The sequence below is a fragment of the Erinaceus europaeus genome, chromosome 15 (assembly GCF_950295315.1).
Source record: "Erinaceus europaeus chromosome 15, mEriEur2.1, whole genome shotgun sequence".
Lineage (NCBI taxonomy): Eukaryota > Metazoa > Chordata > Mammalia > Eulipotyphla > Erinaceidae > Erinaceus > Erinaceus europaeus.
Genome location: NC_080176.1, coordinates 12,023,664 through 12,044,983, shown reverse-complemented (window position 1 = coordinate 12,044,983; position 21,320 = coordinate 12,023,664). Strand labels below are relative to the sequence as shown.

At 47.0% G+C, this 21,320-nt stretch overlaps 1 protein-coding gene across 3 annotated transcripts in view; it reads right to left on the bottom strand.

Moving 5' to 3' along the window:
* The window catches only part of PDILT (protein disulfide isomerase like, testis expressed), a 32,999-nt gene extending 19,045 nt beyond the window's left edge, over positions 1-13,954 (bottom strand). The window contains exons 1-3 of one of the 3 annotated variants that reach the window (XM_007516589.3): positions 13,723-13,954; positions 7,128-7,318; positions 1,378-1,584 (exon numbers count right to left, since the gene is read on the bottom strand). In XM_007516589.3, the coding sequence (XP_007516651.1) occupies positions 1,378-1,584; positions 7,128-7,311 (391 nt within the window). In that variant the 5' untranslated portion in view covers positions 7,312-7,318; positions 13,723-13,954. Of the gene's footprint in view, positions 1-1,377; positions 1,585-7,127; positions 7,460-13,722 lie in introns of all 3 variants that reach the window. The other 2 variants (XM_060172873.1, XM_060172874.1) reach the window with 2 other exon arrangements.
* Positions 13,955-21,320: the final 7,366 nt, after the last annotated feature.

The following is a 21,320-nucleotide window of genomic DNA, read 5'->3' as shown; positions in this document are numbered from 1 at the left end:
GGGACCACGGCTCCGCTGCATATTTCTGGGTACAAGCTGTTAACGCGTCGTTAACTGAGGCCACTGGAGGCAACTGGACCGCCCCACTCATCACCCTCCAAGGAGATGGCCAAGGCCAAGTTATGGACCCAGCCTCCAACCATCAATCCATGGCAATTAGAGGAAATGGTGGAGGGGATGGTGATCCCCACAAGGACTCTCCCTACTGCTTCCCAGAGAGGGCAGGCGATCAATAAAATAAGTATCGTCACTTAGTGCATACCTGTTGAATGCCAGGCCCAGCCAGGCAGTCTAGTTCACTGAGAGATACTCAGTTGACACATATGTGGTGGAGAACATTCTACCAGGTGAGAGGGCTGGGGGCTTCTGTGCTTGTCAGCTTCAGCTCACACCTGCTCTGTGCCAGCGTCTGTCCATTTGTATGTTGAGCACATGAAGAGTCAGGATCCACCATGTCCCCCCATGGAGGCACATGGTGCTTCAAACAGCCTCAGTGCCAAGACAGGGCTTGACACACAGTAGGTTCTCAATTCAAATGAGTGAATTAGGGAGTGGTGGTATGTGCCTTGTACGGGCAAGGTCTTGGGTTTGATTCCTGGTGCTGTATAAATGGCAGAGTGGTGTTCTGCGCTCTCTCTCTCTCATAGAGAAAGAGAAACACTGCAGACCTGCTTCACCATTTGTTCATGAAGCTCCCCCCCCCCCTGCAGGTGGGGAGCAGGGGCTTGAACTTGGATCCTTGCACATAGTAACACGTGCATGTAAACAGGGCCACCACCTATCCCCCACAATGTCTTTACTTCTTTTTTTTTAAACTAAGTCAGTGGGACTAGAAGAATAGCTCACTGGGCAGGATCTTGCCAGGGGTGCTGCCCACATAGAAGGTGTCACCATGCCAGGGACACTCTAGTGTGTGTCTCTTCTTTGTCTCTCTTTCTGAATGAAAAAGAAAGCCAGCGGGGGCTCAGTGAAATCATGCATGTGTGAGGCTGAAGTCCACACATTCTGAATGAATGAGCTAGTGAGTTAAGTGGGTGATGATAGACTCTAAGATGTTCGGCGGTCACTCTATCCAGCCCTGTCTTGCCCTATCATTTCCCAGTCTCCCTTCCAGTCAGTCAACTAAAGCTTTCTTGGCCTGAGTCATTCTAGCACCCTGGAAAAGTTATTCTAAAATAAAAGGCCCTCCTGCTTCTTGGCCCACTAGCTGAGATGCACGGTGGGGTGAGGGCAGCTCCCCTCAGCCTGGTTTCCCCAGCCTAGTTTCTTTGCTGTAGGGCCACAGAGCAGGGCCATATTACCCAGCCTTCCATGGGCTCAAGAGACAAAATGATACAGGACAGAAAGTTGGTTATGTTTTGTGTGTGGCAGTGTTACCTTCACAGCTGACGGGCTCTGATCTGTTCCCCTCAAAAAACAACTTCAGCTCTGGGGCCTTGGTCACATCGAATTCCTCCCGCAGCGTCTCCTCCACCGTGATGTCCACCTTGCCAAAGCCAATGCCGTTCTTGCCTTTACCCATGATGTCCACAGCCTGGCCCAGCTCCTTGGCCAGGTTCCTGGATGACTTTGAGGATGGATTGTCTGAAAGACCAGAGCAGAGACGGTAACTCTGGAGCCTCCCTCACAACCATCTCCTGAGGAGGAGACTCCGCTCAACTTGCTCCTACCCAGGGCCTTATTCAGGCCCAGCTTCGGATGGCCATTGTCAGGAATGTGACCTGCGGGGCAGCAGGAGTCTCTGGGTCCAGCCACAGTGGAGACAATGCAGGTCAGGGGAGATTTCCCTCACTCTCAGAGCCCTGTGTTCTTCATGGGTAAATGAGATTGTCTGGAGTGAGTATGACTATATATTTAATAGTGTTTATTATTCTTTTTCTTCTTCTTTAAATTTTTAATTAATATTTATTTATTCCCTTTTGTTGCCCTTATTGTTTTATTATTGTAGTTATTATTGTGGTTGTTACTGATACCGTCCTTGTTGGACAGGACAGAGAGAAATGGAGAGAGGAGGGGAAGACAGAGAGGGGGAGAGAAAGACAGACCCCTGCAGACCTGCTTTACCGCCTGTGAAGTGACTCCCCTGCAGGTGGGGAGTCGGGGGCTCAAACTGGGATCCTTAACCTGCTGTTCTACTGCCTGACTTCCCCCCCTTTTTTTTTTTTACCAGAGCACTGATCAGCTCTGATTTATGGTGATGTGGGGGATTGAACCTGGGACTTCAGAGCTTCAGGCAAGAGAATGTCTTTGCATAACCATTATGCTACCTACCCCTGCCCATATTTATTATTTTATAAAGGAGCAATATGAATAAAGTCATGTAACTCTCCCAGAACCCAGACAGGTGTTGTTATTGTTGTCATCATCAATGTCAGGACTTCACAGCTCCAGGCTGGTCTTTTGTTTGTTTGTTTGTTTGTTTTCAGATAGAAAGAGACAGAGCTCACACCACAGCACCAAAGCTTCCCCTACATGGGAGGAGGGGGGGCTTGAACTTGGGTCATTCAGACAGCAAAGCTGGTGGCTCACCTGGACAGCTATCTCAGCCCAATATTGTCATCACTGTCTCAACTGTGGAGATAAGGGAGCTGGTGAAAATGGCACCCTCACCCTCCACCCCAGTCTGCTCTATGACCTCTGCTGACCTGAAAACCCCTCAAGACAACACCTGGTTAAGTATGGCCGCAATCTATTATTGTCACTCCTCTTATTGTAAGATTTCCATGGTCAGAAATTACAGGGAATTAGGCTAGAGAAAAAAAAGAAAGGATGAGAAGAATGAGTGCCACCTGGTGGTAGATTCTGTAGCTAACAGGCCAACTTGAATTCCTACCCCAAACTGCATGACTAATGTTATGTTACGCTATGTTATGTTCATTATTCTGTACATTGTGTGTGTATTGTATTATATTATAGTAATATAAAGCATAATAATAGGTCAGAGGTGGAAGGGGGTAATGGCAGTGCATATACTGAAGTGACGTTCTGGTTAGTTTTCTCTCCTCCTATCTCTCTAATTAATTAATTAATTAATTAAATCTTATTTTTAAGAAAGCACCAGAAGTGAGAGACACACGTTGTGGTAACCTGAAGGCTAGAGTCTGGAGAGTCAGATGGAGGGGACCTAACTCACAATAAATAATCGAAATGAAGATTTAGGGGCTGAGTGGTGGCACACCCAGTAGAGTGCACACACTGTCATGTGCAAGGACCTGGGTTCAAGTCCTGCTGGCAGGGGAGGAGCTTCATGAGCTGTGAAACAGGCTTGCAAGTCTCTCTCTTTCTTTCCCTGCTGTCTCCACCTCCTCTCTCTCAGTTCCAAGAAAAAAAAAAGAAAAAAAAAGGAAGAAGAAGTCTTCCAGGAGTAGTGGATTCATAGAGCTGGCATCAACCCCCAGCAATAGCCCCGGCAGCAGCAAAACAAATAAAAATAAATAAAAATTTTAAAAAGAATTAGAAGATTAAATCACCATTCATCCCTCCATCCACTCATTTTCCCATCTATCTACCATCCATCCATCCATCCACCCACTCATTTGTGTATCTATTCACCCATTTACCCTCCATCACTCATGTACTCTCCATTACTCATTCACCTCCTCATCTGCTAATTCATCCACCCGTCTGTCCATTAAATATTTTAATCTCTTTGCTTGAGGGCTGAGGACTCCAAGTGTTGGGGTCCCTGGGGCTTGGAGGTGAACTGCACAGACCCTTTCAGCCCTCAGTCTATGATGTTGGTTACAGCACCTGGGACTCAGGCTAGGTGTTGTCTAAACATCCCTGTGCTTCAGTCTCGCCAGCTATAGAATGGGGGTATATTAATCAGACCTTATGCCTTAAGGTAAAATGAGGGAGACAAGAAGGGCCAAACTTGGGCACAGGTGTACTGGAGAACCATCATGGAGGCTCAGGTGGGAAGTGTGGGCTTGCTCTGAGCAGGTGCTCTTGGAAGGGGAGATTCTTGGAAACAGAGCAAAAGAGTGTTCTTGGACGGGGAGATGTTTGGAAAATTAGCAGATCTCCTGGCTCTGGGGGAGGGCTGGCACCAATCCCCCAGGCCTGCGGTGCAGCTCTTGGGCAGAGTGCGGGGTGAGGGAAGGCAATGGGGTCATGTTAGAGTAGGCACCGGCTTTCCCAGTGTGTAGACATGCTAATGGCTAATGGGCCTGGAGTCTGTTTACCTGGGTCTCTGGCAGATAACCCCTGCTCTCTGTTCTGAGCAGCTGCGTGCCTCAGGGAGGGAGATATGAGCACAGGGCCTGGAGCCTGGAACCCACCATGGGGATTGGAATGTGCCTTTCCAGGTCCTGGTCTTTTATAGGAGGCACCCAACCATGTCTGGAGACATGGCCACAGTGTCGGAGGGAGGGGGCTGCTGGCATCCAGCGGGTAGAGGCTGGAGATATTGCTATGTAAAGGACAGCCCACAGCGCGCGCGCGCACACACACACACACACACACACACACACACACACACACACACACACACACATGGCCTCCAAACTTATCCAAACAAAATATCAATAGTGCTGAGAATGAAAAGTCCCTATTTTATTTACCAAGTTCCAAAGGAAGCATGAAAGAGTCACCAGCGTGGTGTTTTCCTTGGGGAGACTTTTTTTTTGTAAAGAATCCATTTACCCCTAGGGGGAATAAAAGCTGATAAAATGCTGTTTCCCAAGTGATTCCTGTCGCCCCACCCCCAAAGGTCACTTTGGAAGGCCAGCCAGGTTTTTGAAAACTCATTTTGATTTCAATTGCATGGGAAGGAATCACATACTCAAATGTAATGAGTCAGGGCCTGTTTACAGATAAGGAAGCCTCTTGCGGCCATGCTGCTTTGAAGTGGCTGGGTTGCTTTCTGCTAACGTGTTTTTTTTTTTTTTTTTTTCCAAATGGCTGTTATCAAATGCAATTAAAGAAAGTAAAAAATGATTGGCTCCTTGGGTAGCCTCGAGTTCATTGTCAATCCCAAAACTGCAAGGGGCCCCCACAGACTTGCCCATCTCCACTGCCTGACCCGCCTGTGTCGTTTCTGAGAGGGCGCATGTGCATAGAGATGCGTATCTGGGCGCTAACTGCATCCAGAATCCTTCCACACCTCCACGAAGGGTGCGAGATCTAGAGGTGAGGGATGCAGCAAAAAATAGGATGAGGGCAGGTGCACCTGACAGAATATATGTGTTACACAACTGTGAAGCAGGGCTGCAGGTGTCTCTCCTATTCCCCCCCCCCCAATTTCTCTCTATCCTATCAAATAGAAAGAAAGAAGGAAAGAAAGGAAGAAAGGAAAAAGAAAGAAAGAAAGAAAGAAAGAAAGAAAGAAAGAAAGAAAGAAAGAAAGAAAGAAAGAGAAAGGGAATGAAAAAAAAAGGAAAAATGGCTGACAGGAGTGGTGGATTCTTGGTCGTGCAGACACCAATCTCCAGCAATAAATAAATAAAATAAATAAATAAATGGCCGGCGGTGGTACACTCGGTTAAGTACACATAGTACTATGCACAAGGACCCAGGTTCAAGCCCCTACTCACCACCTGCATCAGGGACACTTCTTAAGCGGTGAAGCAAGTCTGCAGGTATCTCTTTCTCTCCCCCTCTCTATCTCTTCTCTCCTCTCAATTTCTCTCTGTCCTATCAAATAAAAAGGGAAAAAAATAGCTGCTTGGAGCAATGAATTCATAGTGCTGACACCGAGTCCCAGCCATTACCCTGGAATCAAATACATACATACATAAATTAATTAATCAATTAAAAGGAAAAAAGAAAGGAGGGGAAGATCTTAAAAATAGGTCCTGAATTGCTCAACTGTGAGAACCACTTGCTGACAGCCTATGGCAGGCAGAGCTGGTGGCAGGCTTTTGGATTCTTCCCTGAACAAAGGACTCATGGAGTCCTCAGTGGTGCTTGGGCTGGTGGCCCCAGTCGGTGGGCAGAGGCATGCGGGGAACCAGTTGCTGGCACGCCGTTCAGCAGAGTGGAAGCAAGTGGATCCAAATGGCCCTTTCTTGCAAGGGCTTGCTCCTTGGTGGTGAGATAAATAGAGCTGCTCCCTGGTCTTTGAGGGGGGACCATGAGCAGCCCCAGGCAGATGGAGGTCCGAGGCCTACATAGCACTAGACTTCTTCTGGACTGAACGGAGGCTAAAATAATCCAATCAGATTTTTTCCTTTCTGGATATTTCTCAGGGTAAGGGCCCCAAATGAATTTATTTTTGGTTCTCTGTTGCAATACAATAAAAAAAAAAAATTGTAATGTGCCTACACCTGCCAAGTAGGGTGGTTCTGGGGCTCAGGGCCATTGAACTACTGTGTGATTGTGAACCCCGACTCTGTCACTGAGGCAGCCTGGTTCAGAGAGAAGCGACTGGAATGGGGGTGGGGGGAGCGGAAGGCCTAGACTTCAGGCAGGGGACTCAAGGGAGGCTAGCTGGATCAGGTGACAGAAAGTGACAAGCACATGATCTGATGGAAAGTTTTAAGTGTCACTCAGCCCCTAGACCATTGTCACATTGCAGGAAAGTAGCCAGTGTTCTGCTGTTTCAAGAGCAGGTATGGATTTTAGTGAAATCATGAAATGTCCTCCAAATAACAATACAGATGGTGTGGACACACAGGGCTCCTGTGTGGGGATTTGGGTGACAGGAGGTTGTTAGGGACCGTTCCTTGAGCTCTCACCCAAACCCGCCGTCACTGACTGTCCTCTCTCTGTGTTCCAGCAACTCCTTATATTGTCTCACTGAATGGTTTTGATGGACTGGTGTGGTCTTCCTACCCGTGTTCATTTGACAGAAGGGAAAACTGAGGTTTAGCATGGTAAACACACCAGAAAGGGAAACGTGGCTCAATCAATGCCTTTGCGGGGACAGAACAGTCTCCAATCCGCCCCAGGAAATCAAGATAAAAAGAAACAACAGTTGTCTGGCAAATTGCTCAGCACCCTGAGAGCTCAGTGCTTCCATCTGGAAACCAGAGATGATGCTATACACCGGGGTTTTGCAGAATAGGAGGGATGTATGTTCTCGTGTTTTCAACCATATGTGAAACTCCTCCTCTGGCCTCCTGGAAGCCAGGGAACTAGGCCCACCCTGCCCTCCATCGCCCAGAAGAGGGGACAGACAGACTCACGGAAAAGCACCATGAGAAAGCGGGTCTGGTTTAGCATCTGGGTCAGGCCAGCTGGCGTCAGCACCATAAGGTTGCCATCCACCTTGATGTGTAAAGGCTGGGAGACGCTCGCCTCTGGGGAGTCCTGGGTCTTGCAGATACCGGAGACCGTCAGCAGCAGCAGAGCCTTTCCGAGCAGCTCCATGGCCGTTCTGCACATGGGAGGGACGGGAGCCCTTATCAGCGGGTGGCCCAGCCCCACGTCATCAGTCATCACTCCTCCTCCCCTGCAGGGCTGTGTCCTGGGATCTCAGACAACACTGGAGAGGAGGTGAGGGTACATCAACCTTGGGCTGTGGACAGGGCAGAGAGGGATTGATAACTGGGACCCTCTGGATGGCCAGAAGTGGAATCACACACAGGCCACTGGAGCCCATAGAGCCCCCAACACTGGGTGAGAGTTTCTTGCCTCTGGGTCTGCACCCAGTTGCCCCAGCTCCTCTTTGAATGCACCTCAGGCTGGGGAGCGCACTACCTGGCAGTGCATACTGTTTGGATTTTTTTTTCCTCAAACAAATCTTCTCAAGAGTAAATATTTATTGTAAAAGTTATCCCCAAGGAGGCCAGGCAGTGGTGCACCCAGTTGAGCATACACATTACCATGTACAAGGACGCAGGTTCAAGCCTCTGGTCTCCACCTGCAGGGGGGGAAGCTTCATGAGTGGTGAAGCAGGGCTGCAGGTGTCTCTCTTCCTCTCTCAATTTCCCCCTGTCCACCTGCAGGGGGGGGAAGCTTCATGAGTGGTGAAGCAGGGCTGCAGGTGTCTCTCTTTCTCTCTCAATTTCCCTCTGTCCTATCAAGTAAAAAGGAAGGGGAGGGAGTCAGGTGGTGGCACAGCGGGTTAAGCAGCTTAAGGATTTGAGCCCCTGGCTCTCCACCTGCAGGAGAGTCGCTTCACAAGTGGCAGGCCTTCATGTGTCTGTCTTTCTCTCCCCCTCTCTGTCTCCCCCTCCTCTCTCCATTTCTCTCTGTCCTATCCAACAACAACGACATCAATAACCACAACAGTGTTAAACACCAAGGGCAGCAAAAGGGAAAATAAATAAATAAATAAATAAATAATAAAAATTTTTTAAAAGGGAGGGGGAAGAGGAAAGATGGCTTGCAGCAGCAATGGATTAGTCATACTGGCGCCAAACCCCAGCAATAACCCTGGTAGCAATAATAATAAGACAAAGTCATGACTAGGGTGGAGAGGTGGCTCTTGGGGGGAGTGTCTGCCTTGCATATGTGAGGGCCTGGGTTCAATCCCAAGCATGACATGAGATCAGCAAAGCTAGAACACACAAAACTTCACGAATGGACAAGCAGTGTTTTGTGCTCTCTGTCCCCCCCCCATGTTTATTTTGATTTTTCTAATTATTTTTATTATCTTTATTTATTAGACAGAGATAGCAAGAAATCAAAAGGGTCTGGGGAATAGAGAGGGAGAGAGACAGACAGACGCCTGTAGCACTGCTTCACCACTTGCAAAACGTTCCCCCTGCATATGGGGACCAGGAGCTTGAACCTGGGTCCTTACGCATTGCAACATGTGCGCTCAACCAGGTATGCCACTACCCAGCCCCCTTCTCAATATTTATTTACTATTTTTAATTTGATAGGACAGAGAGAAGTCGAGAGAGGGGGACAGATAAGGAGAGAAAAAGAAGGACACTACTCGTGAAGCTTCCTCCCTGTAGGTTTGGAATGGGATTCGAACCCTGGTCCTTGCCATGGCAGTATGTGAGCTCAACTAGGTGCATTACTGCATGGCCTCTTTCTCTTTCTTTCATAAACAAATAGAAATTGGAATGGGGAAGTGGTTCAGCTATAGATTATATGCTAAGGGACTTAATACCCAGCACCACATCATTTTTTTTTAAATAAAAATCATCACATATGGGGACCAGGCAGTGTCAAAACCAGTTAAAAGCACATATTGCCATGTGTGAGGACCTGGGTTCAAGCCCCCACTCCACACCTGCAAGGAGGAAGTCATCATCATAACACTTGAGAAAACTCTAAAGTGGAAAGTAAAAATGTCTCCCCTATGTAAGTAAACTGCAAATAAAAATGGCTTGAAAAAAACAACGGCTACTGTTAGCAATCTGAAACACTTCATCCAGGAGTCCAGATGATTAAGTCAAGGCATATATCTGTGTGCACCTGCCTGCTATCCACGGATTATTAGTGCTTCTGTTTTCTTAGCAATCTGGAAAACATGACAGGCGCCTCTCAATCGGAGCTCATGCCCAATCTATCCTGATTTCCTCTCTCTGTTTTGTTCTTTCATTCCTCCCTTGTTATCTTTGACACCCTGAACTGTCTGGGTGAGGAGTTCTATCACTGCAGGTTTCCCTTGCCCAAAGCGTCTGTTTCCACCAGCAGTTTAGAGCATGTGCTCACCCCCTCAGGCCGTCATGCAGGCTCTTCAAGTTCACACCCAGCTCCTCACCCACGACACAGTCACAGCACAGTTGTGAGCTTAAGGCTAGATGGATTTCAGCGTTTGTGTTGGTTGCTGAATCCCTAGCTCCTGACATATAGGAAAACAAACTGAAGGCATGTGTGAATGAATGTAGGTGGAAAATATGTTTGATGAACTGAAGATTAAAAGAAAAAAAAAAGGCAGCTTAGCATCAGAGATCTCACATTCCCTGCCTGCCTGAGGCCCAGTACCACACAAGACTAACCAAGACAAAACCACTGCAGCTCTTTGGAAGGTAGAGCCATGCCCCATCTTTGTCTCATTCATTAAAAAAAAGAAAATGGAATCAGGTCCAGAGATACCACAGTGGCCTTGGATGCAGGAAGTCCCAGATTTCATACTGGGTACTACCAGTTGCCAGAGCTAAGCAGTGAGTGCTCTGGTTGAAAATAAAATAATAAAGTTGTGGGAAGGGCTCAGCAGCAGAGCACATGAGTAAGAGCCTGAGTTCTCACCCCAACACCACATAAACGGTGACCTTCCAAGGTCACCCTGGTACCTTGGTACGATGAGAAAGCTATAACTAGACAAAATGAACCAATCCGGTTTGCTTATTTGCCCCTCAATTCATTTAAGTGCTAGAGAACGTGTTATCTAAAAGTTCTTTGCTGGGGTCTGGGCAGTGGTGCAGTCGACTAAGTGCACATAAGACCAGGGTTCAATTCCCCTTCCCCACTTGTGTTGGGGATGCTTCACTATTGGTGAAACAGGTCCTCAGGTGTCTCTTTCCCTCTCTCTCTATCTCTCTCCCCTCACAATTTCTGAATTTCTCTCTGTTCTATCAAATGAGCAGAAAAAAAAAAAAGGGCCTCCAGGAGCTATGGATTCATAGTGCTAACTCCACCCATAACCCTGGAAGCAAAATAAGCAAACAACAACAACAACAACAAAAACCAGTTTTTGGGAGTAGGGCAGTAGCACAGCGGGTTAAGTGCACGTAGTGCAAAGTGCAAGGACCGGTGTAAGGATCCCAGTTTGAGCCCCCAGCTCCCCACCTATAGGGCAGTCACTTCACAGGTGGTGAAGAAGCAGGTCTGCAGGTGTCTATCACTCCCCCTGTCTGTCTTCCCCTCCTCTCTCCATTTCTCTCTGTCCTATCCAACAACAACAACATCAATCATAACTACAACAATAAAACAACTAGGGCAACAAAAGGGAATAAATAAATATTTTTAAAAAACCAGTTCTTTATACAGATGGTAGCATCAAAATACTGGAGAGATAACTTTATCCTACATAACATCCAAGCACCACCTCTCCTTAGCTATGGAGACATGAGGCAGTGGTAAGGACAACCTAGAACCTTCCCAGGACTGACCCTCTCTAGTGCCCAGAATCTTTGCTTGACAGGATGAGGCTAAGTTTGGAACTGTGACCAGGGGCCTTCTGGGAGGAAGTGGAGATGCTCTGAGAGGGTCTGGTGGCACTGTCAGAGGGTGAAGGGACCTGGCTCTGTGGTTTGGCCTTGGCCCAAGGGGTTCTAGCTCAGCCAGGCAGAGGCCTGAAGGGGCGCTATGGGGGCCCTCCCTCACCTGTTCTTCCCTGTAGGCTTTTGACACAGCATTCCTGGGTACCCCTGATAAGTTCTGGGAAGGAAGCAGGTAAGTGCCAGGTTTCCTGCCACCCAAAGCAGCACAGAGAATGAATGTGCCTCAGAGTTCAAGCACAGAACTTGCATGTGTAAGAACCTGGGATCAGTCCCTGGCATCAATCCTTGGCAATCTTTCTCTTTTGCTCATTAAATCTACACAGAGATAAATTTAAATCAGGCTGGGAGATAGTACAATAGTTATGCAAAAAGACTTTTATGCCTGAGGCTTGAGGGTCTCAGGTTCAATCCCCAGCACCACCATAAGTCCATGGCTCTCTATTCCACACAGTCCACTCTGCACTGTGGCCTGGAGGTGGGCAGGCTCTGGGCCCCCAAGTCTTTCCCATCTCTGACCTTGGCCTCTGCTCCCACCTTGCCCACAGAGTACCAGACTTCCTCCAAACACATCCCGCTTTGGGTCCCTGGCCTCTGGCTGAAGTATCCCCTCCCCACACAACCTTCAGCCTTTTCTGGCCATTCAGGTCTTGGGACAAACCCTAGCAACTCAACTCAGAGGACTCCTAGATGCTGTCTCCTGGATTCTTTTTTTTTTTTTTCTGTTCCAGGGTTATTGCTGGATCTCAGTGCCTGAGACCCAAATCCACTGCTCCTGGAGGCCATTTTTCCTGTTTTGTTGCCCTTGTCGTTACATTTGTTGTTGCCGTTATTATTATTGTTGTCGTCATTATTGTTGTTGTTGTCATTCCTGTTGTTGTTGGATAGGACAGAGAGAAATCGAGAGAGGAGGGGAGACAGAGAGGGGAGAGAAAGATAAAACCTGAAGACCTGCTTCTCTGCCCATAAAGTGACCCCCCTTTGCAGGTAAGGAGCCGGGGCTCAAACTAGGATCCTTATGCCGGTTCTTGAGCTTCACACCATGTGAGTTTATCCCTCTGCGCTACCGCCCGATCCCCTGTCTTCTGGATTCTTACGTCCTCACTCCCCTAAAACTTCACTTCTGACTGCTTCAGGGTTTGCCTTCTCATTTCTGAGTGTGTCTTGCTTTAATATCTGTACGTATCTTTTTCATTGCAAGTGACTTTGTTCGTAACTGTTTTCCATCTTCCAGATGTTTGCCTGGCCCAGCTAGGGTGCTCAGGGACAGTTGAATTAATACCCTCGATCAGTCCTCACGTAAACCCCACCATCCATTTGTGTGGTTCCCAACCTAATAGCATTGGGATCTTTAAGGAGAACTTTTAAAATAATACTGAAAGACTGACTCCCAAATCAAAAGGTTCATTGGTATGAGGTTGGGTTGGTCTTTATTATTTTTTTTCATACCATATGGGTGGTCCAAATGTGGAGATATTTGTGTGGTAATAAATGATATTAAAAATAATAATAGTAAGGAGGCTTGGGAGGTGGTATAGTGGTAGAACGCAGGACTTGCAAGCAGGTGGTCTTAAGTTTGATCCCAGCAATAGATGTGCCACTGTCTCTCTCCCTCATTAAGAAACAGATAGGAGGAGGGGTGGTGACACGCACCTGGTAGAGTGCACACATTACTACCTGCAAGGACCTGGGTTCAAACTCTTTGGTCCCCATGTGCAGATGAGAAACTTCATGAGTGGTGAAGCAGTAACACAGGTGTCTCTCTCTCTCATCTCTCTCTCTCTCTCTCTCTCTCTCTCTCTCTCTCTCTCTCTATCTGAAAACAAGTCAGCCCAAGTGGTCAATCCCTGGTGACTCAAAGAAAGAAAGAGGAAAAAAAATACAGATAAAGAAAAAGAGAGGAGGACAAAAGAAAGAAAATTCTCTGTGAAATAAAATGAAAGACAGGGGCTGGGCAGTGGTGCACCCAGCAGAGCATACATGTTATCAAGTGTGAGGATCCTAGTTCAAGCACTTCTCCCCATCTGCTGGGGGTGGGGGGAGTTTATGAGCAGTGATACGGGACTGCAGGTGTGTCTATCTCTCTCCACCTCTATTTCTCTTTGTCTCTATTGGAAAAAAAAATAAAAGTAGGAAGGGAGGAAGGGAGAAGGAAGGGAAGGGAAAGAAATGAAGAAAGGGAAAGGGAGAAAAAAAAAGGCCACCTGGAGCTGTGGCAAAAAAAAAAAAAAAAAAAAAAAAGGCAAAACAAGCATGGAGTCATCCCAAATCGGGAAAAAGTCTAACTTCAAGCCAAAGACTGACCAATAACCATAGAGCAAATTTCCACCAATCAGAACTGTCCTAACAAACCCTCATATGTAGAATTGATTCAAATGAGAACTAGCCCCTCCTATTTCCCCCCAGGTAAGCTGGTGCTTACAATCAGTGCTGCTTAAGTCTGTGTTTTCTGGGCTGCTGTCTTGAGACCCCAAATAAATCTTAGATTCCAGCTGAAAAACTGGAACTGTAACATGGCTGTGATCTGACTCGCCTTTAGCTTCTCAGGCCACAGTGAAAATTTACAGTGAAATTTGGTGCCATGGAGCCACTTTGGCAGGAGGAGGGCTGCCAGGTTAGACCCATTAGGCTGAGTCACCATTTTAGCTCAGGTTCTTACCTGCAAGAAGCCTGGCTTCTCTTGGGTCCTCTGGAGCCAAGCACAGACCAAGCTGGAACAGCTAATTCTGTGACCCTAAAGAAGGCAAATGAGAGGCCTGAAGAGCAAGTCTCTGGCTTCTCTTTGTGGTCTAAACAGGCTCCAGCAGCTGCTGGGTTCTCTAAAGAAATCCGGAGCAAAGGAGTCTCTTCCAGGACATGCTGAACCCACAGAGCCTCACTGTCAATGTTCTGACTTCTGGGGTTCTGGAGAACCAAGGCAACTGACAGCAGAATGGGCCATTGTTGAGTAAGCAGGCCCTGCCCTGCACTTGCTGGGGGTGGGGGGTGGGGGGACGACGACAAAGATTCACCCATGGACAAGTGGGGTTGGGTGGGGTAATAGAGCTCACAGGAAGGGCCAGAAACAAAACATAATTTGGGGTGGTGGCTCATCCGGTAGAGTGCACACATTACAGTGTCCAAGGACCCAGCTTCAAGCTGCTGGCCCCCATCTGCGGGGGTGGGGTGGAGGGACGGAAGCTTCATAAGCGGTGGAACAGTGCTGCATGTATCTCTCCTTCTCTTCATACCTTTCTCTCTCTCTCTCTCTCTCTCTCTCTCTCTCTCTCTCTCTCTCCCTCCCTCCCTCCCTCCCTCCCTCCCTCCCTCTGTTTCACTCACCCTGACTGCCAGGAACAGTGGAGTCGTGCAAGCAGTAATCCCAGTGGCAATAAATAAATAATGACTGTTGGGTGCTGGGTGTAGTGTAGAAGGTTTCAGAACTGAGCAGCCACTGACTGGAGTTTAAATCCCATCTCTGCTTTAAAACAACTCTATGGCCCTGGTCATGTCATATGCTTCCTGGGGTTCCATTCCCTTACCCATAACACGGCACCTGACGGCGAGGGCTGTGGTAAGAGCTATAGGAGAGGACAATAGCAGAAAGACAGGTAGAAAACATGGCCTTATAAGGCAGGAGCCCCTGCCCTGGCCTCACCTTGTGCAGGTGACCAGATTCATACTACCTGTGGGTCTCAGTCACTTTGTACCCCTGGGATATATGTAGCCTTATTCATCTATCACCCTTCAGTAAGCTGGGGGAAATGTTTAAAAACTGAACAGAAGATGGGGAGGTAGTTCATCCTGTCTGAGCACCAACTTGTTACGCCTGAGGCCTCAGAAGTCACAGGCTCAGTCCCTGGCACCACCTTATACCAGAGCTGAGCAGTGCCCTGGCTTCTCTCTTATTTTCATCTCTCTGTTTCATAATAAATAAATCTTTTAAAAAATATTTATTTATTTATTCCCTTTTGTTGCCCTTGTTGTTTTCTTGTTGTTGTTAGTGATGTCATTGTTGGACAGGACAGAGAGAAATGGAGAGAGGAGGGGAAGACAGAGAGGGAGAGAGAAAGACAAGCACCTGCAGACCTGCTTCACCACTTGTGAAGAGACTTCCCTGCAGGTGGGGAGCCAGTGGCTCGAACCAGGATCCTTAAGCCGGTCCTTGTGCTTTGTGCCACCTATAATTAACCCACTGCGCTACCACACGGATCCCAATAAATCTTATTTTTAAAAATCTACAGAGAGTCTTGGAGATAGTTCAGCTAGTAAGGCACAAGGCCCTGGCTTTGAGCCTCAGAACCACAGGCTGGCACCAAGGGGAGTCCCTGGGTGGTGGAGCTCTGCTGTGATATTCCATTTATTTATTTATTTATTTATTTATTTATTTATTTATTGCCTCCAGAGTTATTGCTAGGGCTCAGTGCCTGCACTACAAATCCACTGCTCTTGTGGCTTTTTTTTTCTTTTTTTTTTTGGATAAGACAGAGAGAAATTAAGAGGAAAGGGGAAGATAGAGAGGGAGAGAGAAAGACACCTGCAGACCTGCTTCACCACTTGTGAAGTGACCCCCCCCACAGGTGGGGAGCCAGGGGCTCGAACTAGGATCCTTGAGTGGGTCCTTGCACTTCGTACTAGGTGTGCTTAACCTGCTGAGCCATCACCTGACCCCCCCCCCACACACACACTTTCTTCTTAAAGAAGTAGAGAATGAGAAAATTGGGCCAGGGGAGATTATTCAGCAATGGCGTTGTACATACAAACATACTTACATGCATGTTTGAAAATGACAAACACTAAGGAGAAAAACCAAGCAGAGAATGAAGGGTGGGGATTGTCAGAGTCTAGTTAAGGTGACGGGCAGTACACTGGTTGAGACTTGTGAGTGACCAGGAGATACTGAGCCCCGTGGGAGGAATGTTCTGGCACAGAAGCCAGCAGGCAGAAAGGCAGAAGGCGGTGCTGGCTGCTCCCAGCTTATGAGGACACAGGGTTGGTATTCAGAAGCTTTGCTGGGGACGGAGCCAAGGTGGCAACTCTGGAGCTGCAGCTTCCCTGAGCTTCAAGAGGCAGCAGCTTGCAACCCGGGATCCGCTGGATAGGGTAGGATACTGGGCTGTTTGTAGGAGGGTGAACACGGGCTGGTCAGAGTGACACCAAAATACAGTCCTATAACTCTCTCTTGGGCTGACAAACAGAGGTCAGGGGGACAAAAGAAAATCCTTTGATTATTTCTGAGCTCACCCAGCCACCACCCCAGTACCAGCCTACAGAGGCAGCACAGCTGCTCCTAGAAGGCTCCCCAGTGAGCTATTTTCTTTACCAAGTTTCCTGGCTCACCAGAGGTGTCATTCCAAGCCTCTTCCTTTAACTTCTCTCTCTCTTTTTTTAAGTGGCTGGATCTCTGAGTGACAAAATATCTGACCAATCAGAGCCTTATCCCTGCCTGGGAAAGACTGCCTGGAGGGTTTGTTTGTTTGTTTGTTTGTTTGTTTTGATCTTCTCACAACTGGTTGTCTTTTGCTCAGGCTGCCTGCAGCCAATCGAGCGGTCCAAGCTGCAGACTGACTGTTAGGGGTTTTCTACTCTATTTTTTTTTTTTAAAAGGGAAATTTTTTTTAATTTAAAAAAAAAGAAATCAATTGATAATCTCCTTTCTCTAAAGGAGGAGGCAACTGTCTTCACGTACAGCTCATACAGGCAGCTAATTAAATGAAATGAAATCTCTACTCTATTTTACTTTATTTTATTACTACTATTATTATATACACATGTCCCTTTTCCATCCACCTTCTTCAGGTTGACCAAAATTAACCATTGTTGTTTTTTCCATTGCTAGGTGACTGGGTGTCCTATCCATTGTGAGAGGAACTTGTTTCTCTCTACCTCTTCTCTCCACTCTCCCTTTCCCCTCCTCCTAGCTAATTAAAAAAAAAAAAACTCTTTTCTTTCACTGCTCTTCCTTTTTTCTTCTTTCTTTCTTCCTCCTTCCTTTTTTTACTCTTTTCTTCCTTCTTCCTTCTTTTGTTTTCTGAATTCACTGATACATGCTTGTGAATTATTTTGGTGAAAAAATCTGACTCGGAGTGGACTCTATGTGTGTGTGTGTGTGTGTGTGTGTGTCTTCTCTACTTCCCTTTCTCCCTTTATATCCCTAGAATCTATAGTGGACAGTAGATTTGCATAATTGTCTATTCTTGTTTTTCCTTTTTTGCTATCTCTTTTTCTTCTGTTTGGTTGCTATTTTTTTCTTGGACTGGAGGTGTTGTTTGGATAAACGGTATTGGTTGAACTGCATCAATCCTTGCCTCAGTTACTATTGTTGTAATTTCTGAGGTTGGTGACTGTACTTGTCATAAAGGTATTTAGTATAGCATGGCTTGTACTCAAAACACAACAACTGAAGAATGACAGAACAGAAAAATAAAAACCACATTAATAAAAAGAATGGTTGAATCAAGAGCAAATAAAACTGCTACCACAATGAATCAGGACAGAAGCCCAGAAGAAACTCCGAATCACTCAGAATTAACCCCAGATAAGAAAAGTATGCAACCCCAGCTCTCCACCTGCAGGGGAGTCGCTTCACAGGCGGTGAAGCAGGTCTGCAGGTGTCTATCTTTCTCTCCTCCTCTCTGTCTTCCCCTCCTCTCTCCATTTCTCTCTGTCCTATCCAACAACGACAACAACAATAATAACTACAACAATAAAACAACAAGGGCAACAAAAAGGGAATAAATAAATAAAACAAATATTTTTAAAAAAAGAAAACTATGCAAGCAATAGTAAACCTAATAATCACAGAAATGAAGACAACTATGGAGGAAAGGGCCATCAGAATTAGGGAAACAACAGAGGAGAACCTCGAAGAAAATACAAGCTACCTTGAGGTAATTAGAGAAATGAAAGCCGAAATAGCTGAGCTAAAAGGCCAACTAGCAGAACAAGCTAATACTATAACTGAACTGAAGAAAGAAACTGAGGGAAAGGAAAGCATGGGTCCATCCTTCCAGATGGATAAAGAATAGGAAATCTATCAGGGGGAGGGGATGGGATGTGGAGTTCTGGTGGTGGAAATTGTGTGAAGTTGTACCCCTCTTATCCTATGGTTTTGTCAGTGTTTCCTTTTTATAAATAAAAAATGGGCAGAGGAAAAAAAAGAAAAATTTTAAAAAGATTACATTAAGAAAATTTAAAAAAAAATTTTCACAGGAGAGACAGAGAGGAAGAGAGAAAAAGAAACCAGAGCACCACTCTAGTTCATGCAGTGCCAGTGATGAAACCAGGAACTCAGGTGGCTAAGTCCTACACTCTGCCTGCTGAGCTATTCCCCTGGGCCACAGAATGAACTCCTTTCAAGTGTGCAGTTATTAATGATAATATAGCTACTTTCTTTTTACGAGAGCCCTGCTCAGCTCTGGCTTATGGTGGTGTAGGGGATTGAGCCTGGGACTTTGTAACCTCAGGTATGAAAGTCTCTTTCCATAACCACTCTGTAACTTTATTTATTTTAGATAGGGACAGAGAGAAAAGGAGAGGGAAAGGGAAGACAGAGAAGGAGAAAGAGGGGAAGGGAAACACCTGCTACACTGCATCACCACTTGTTCAGCTTCCCCTCTGCAGGTGGGGACTTGAACCCAGGTCCTTGTGCGTTGTACTGAGTGTGCAGTATCAGATGTGCCACTACCACACCCCAGGATGGCTATTTTTTTATATTTATTTATTTTCCCTTTTGTTGCTTTCTCATTGTTGTAGTTATTATTATTGTTATTTATGTCATCGTTGTTAAATAGGACAGAGGGAAATGGAGAGAGGAGGGGAAGACAGAGAGGGGGAGAGAAAGATAGACACCTGCAGATCTGCTTCACCACCTGTGAAGTGACTCCCCTGCAGGTGAGGAGCCGGGGGCTCGAACCAGGATCCTTATGCTGGTCCTTACGCTTTGCGCCATGTGTGCTTAACCTGCTGCGCTACCACCTGACTCCCAGGATGGCTATTTTAAAAGTAATTTTACAGAGGTGTGCAACCATGATCTTGATTCAACTTCAGAGCATCCCATCACCTTCCAGGGATCCCCTGTGCCTGTCTGGAGGCACCCCCCATCTACTTTCTCTCTCTGTACTAGAAAGTTCGGAGCAGAGAAGGGATAAAGTCTGTGACACCAAGTGTTACTGCTCTAGCCCTTCTGCTGACACATATGAAAGCCCCTGTTCTTCCAGAGTAGGCAGTGCCCTGGATTGATCTGGAAAACAGTCCGCAGGCCAGGGCAAGCCACCAGGAAACAGAACCAGGATTTCATCTCCCCACCTCCTGTTGTGGAGGGAGGGATCCTGGAGGGTAGTCACCAGGGCCACTCTCACTGAGCTTCAAAGTGTGCTGGCCAGCTGAAGTCATGTGGCCGCTGTTGGCCTGGGATCCTGCCACCTTTTGGTGCCTGTGTGGCTAAAGTCCCCTTGGAGGTGGAGTCAAAGCTCCCCAGCTTCCACAGGAGCCTGGTAGTGTGCTGGCAGGAAGACTTGTTTTCAGCCCCTGAAGTAGATCTTAGCCACCTTTTTTGAGCTTCCTGGGTTCAAGAACCAGGTAACAGAGGGGAAAATTTCCAGCCTCAGGTATCAGCTATCCACTGGGCTTGGCTGATTCAGCTGTGAAAGAGGCACAGTCTGCAGTGGCCTTGGGGCCCTGGGAGGAGGCCTGGGGACTCTCTTGGGATCCAAGGAATCCAAGAAAGAAAAGTAAACAGCCTGGGGTAGAATTCAGAGAGGTAAGAAGTTGGGAAGGAGAGGTCAGGAAAGGGGAGTCCACAGGTCTGACTTGTGCCCACTGCCTAAGCCTTTCTGGAAGGTGAGACCAGAAGTCACTTCTTTCCCTTCCCCCAGTATCACTATATCTATAAAATGCAGAAAATAGCATAGCACAGAGTTGATGTGGGCCTAAGGATTACGCCGGAGGGCTAGTGGTGGTGTATGGGGTTGAGTGCACATGTTGTAATGTGCAAGGACCTGGATTTGAGCCCCCGGTCCCCACCTGTAGTGGGCTAGCTTTGTGAGTGGTGAAGCAATGCTAAAGGTGTCTCTCAGCCTCTCCCTGTCTTTATCTCTCTCTATCAACCCCTTCCCTCTAGATTTCTGTTTGTCTCTATCCAATAAATAAAGATAATAAAGATAATAATTAAAAAGAAAGGATGACAGCCTCCACTAGAGAGTGTTTAGAGTTTTACTTCTTTATTGGTTTTTGTTTGTTTGTTTTTGCCTCCAGGGTTATTGCTGGGGCTTGGTGCCTGCACTACGAATCCACTGCTTCTGGAGGCCAACTTTCCCATTTTGTTGCCCTTGTTGTTTCCCTTGCTATTGTTTTGTTGTTGTTGTTATTGTGGTTATTGCTGTTGTTGTCGGATAAGACAGAGAGAAATCGAGAGAGGAAGGAAAGACAGAGAAAGGCAGAGAAAGATAGACACTCGCAGACCTGCTTCATCGCTTATGAAACGACACCCCGGTAGGTGGGGAGTCGGGGGCTTGAACCGGGATCCTTATGCCAGTCCTTGGGCTTCGCACCATGTGTGCTTAACCCCCTGGGCTACCATCCAACCCCCTTGCTTCTCTATTGTAAGAGGCCCCGTGAGGAGAAATGAATCCAGGGTTTCAGACATGCACAACACTGCTGAGAGGCCTGTTCCTCCAGAAAATTCCAAAGCCTTACTTTTGGAAAGTGGGAAAGACAAAGAGTGAGGAAGCAAGAGAGACAAAGAAAGAAAGGAAATACCAGTGGGCCAACCCACCATCCATGGAACTTCCCTGGTGCTCCCATGTGGTGCCAGGACTCAAACCCAGGGCTTTACTCCCAACTCTGTAAAGTAAGAAGCTGTCTCTCAGGCCCTGTTTTACTTCTAATTTCACTACTTTTCTTGTTGCTTGTTTTGTGTGCTTTGGTCCATTTAGGATGTTCTAATATTGGATTGCTGGAAAAGACATGATGCATTTGTACATAGAAAACACAGAAGGGGGTCAGGTGCTGGTGCACCTGGTTGAGTGCCCATGTTGCAATGTGCAAGGACCCAGGTTCAAGGTCCTGGTCCACATCTGTAGGGAGGGAAGCAGGGAAGAATCACTGCCCCCCCTCCCCTTTCCCTCTCAATTTCTCGCTTCAATAAATATAAGTAAAAATATTTTTAAAAAAAGAAAGAAGGAGGTCAGGCGGTATGCAGTGGATTAAGCACACATGGTACAAAGCACAAGGACCAACATAGGGATCCTGGTTCCAGCCCCCGGCTCCCCACCTGCA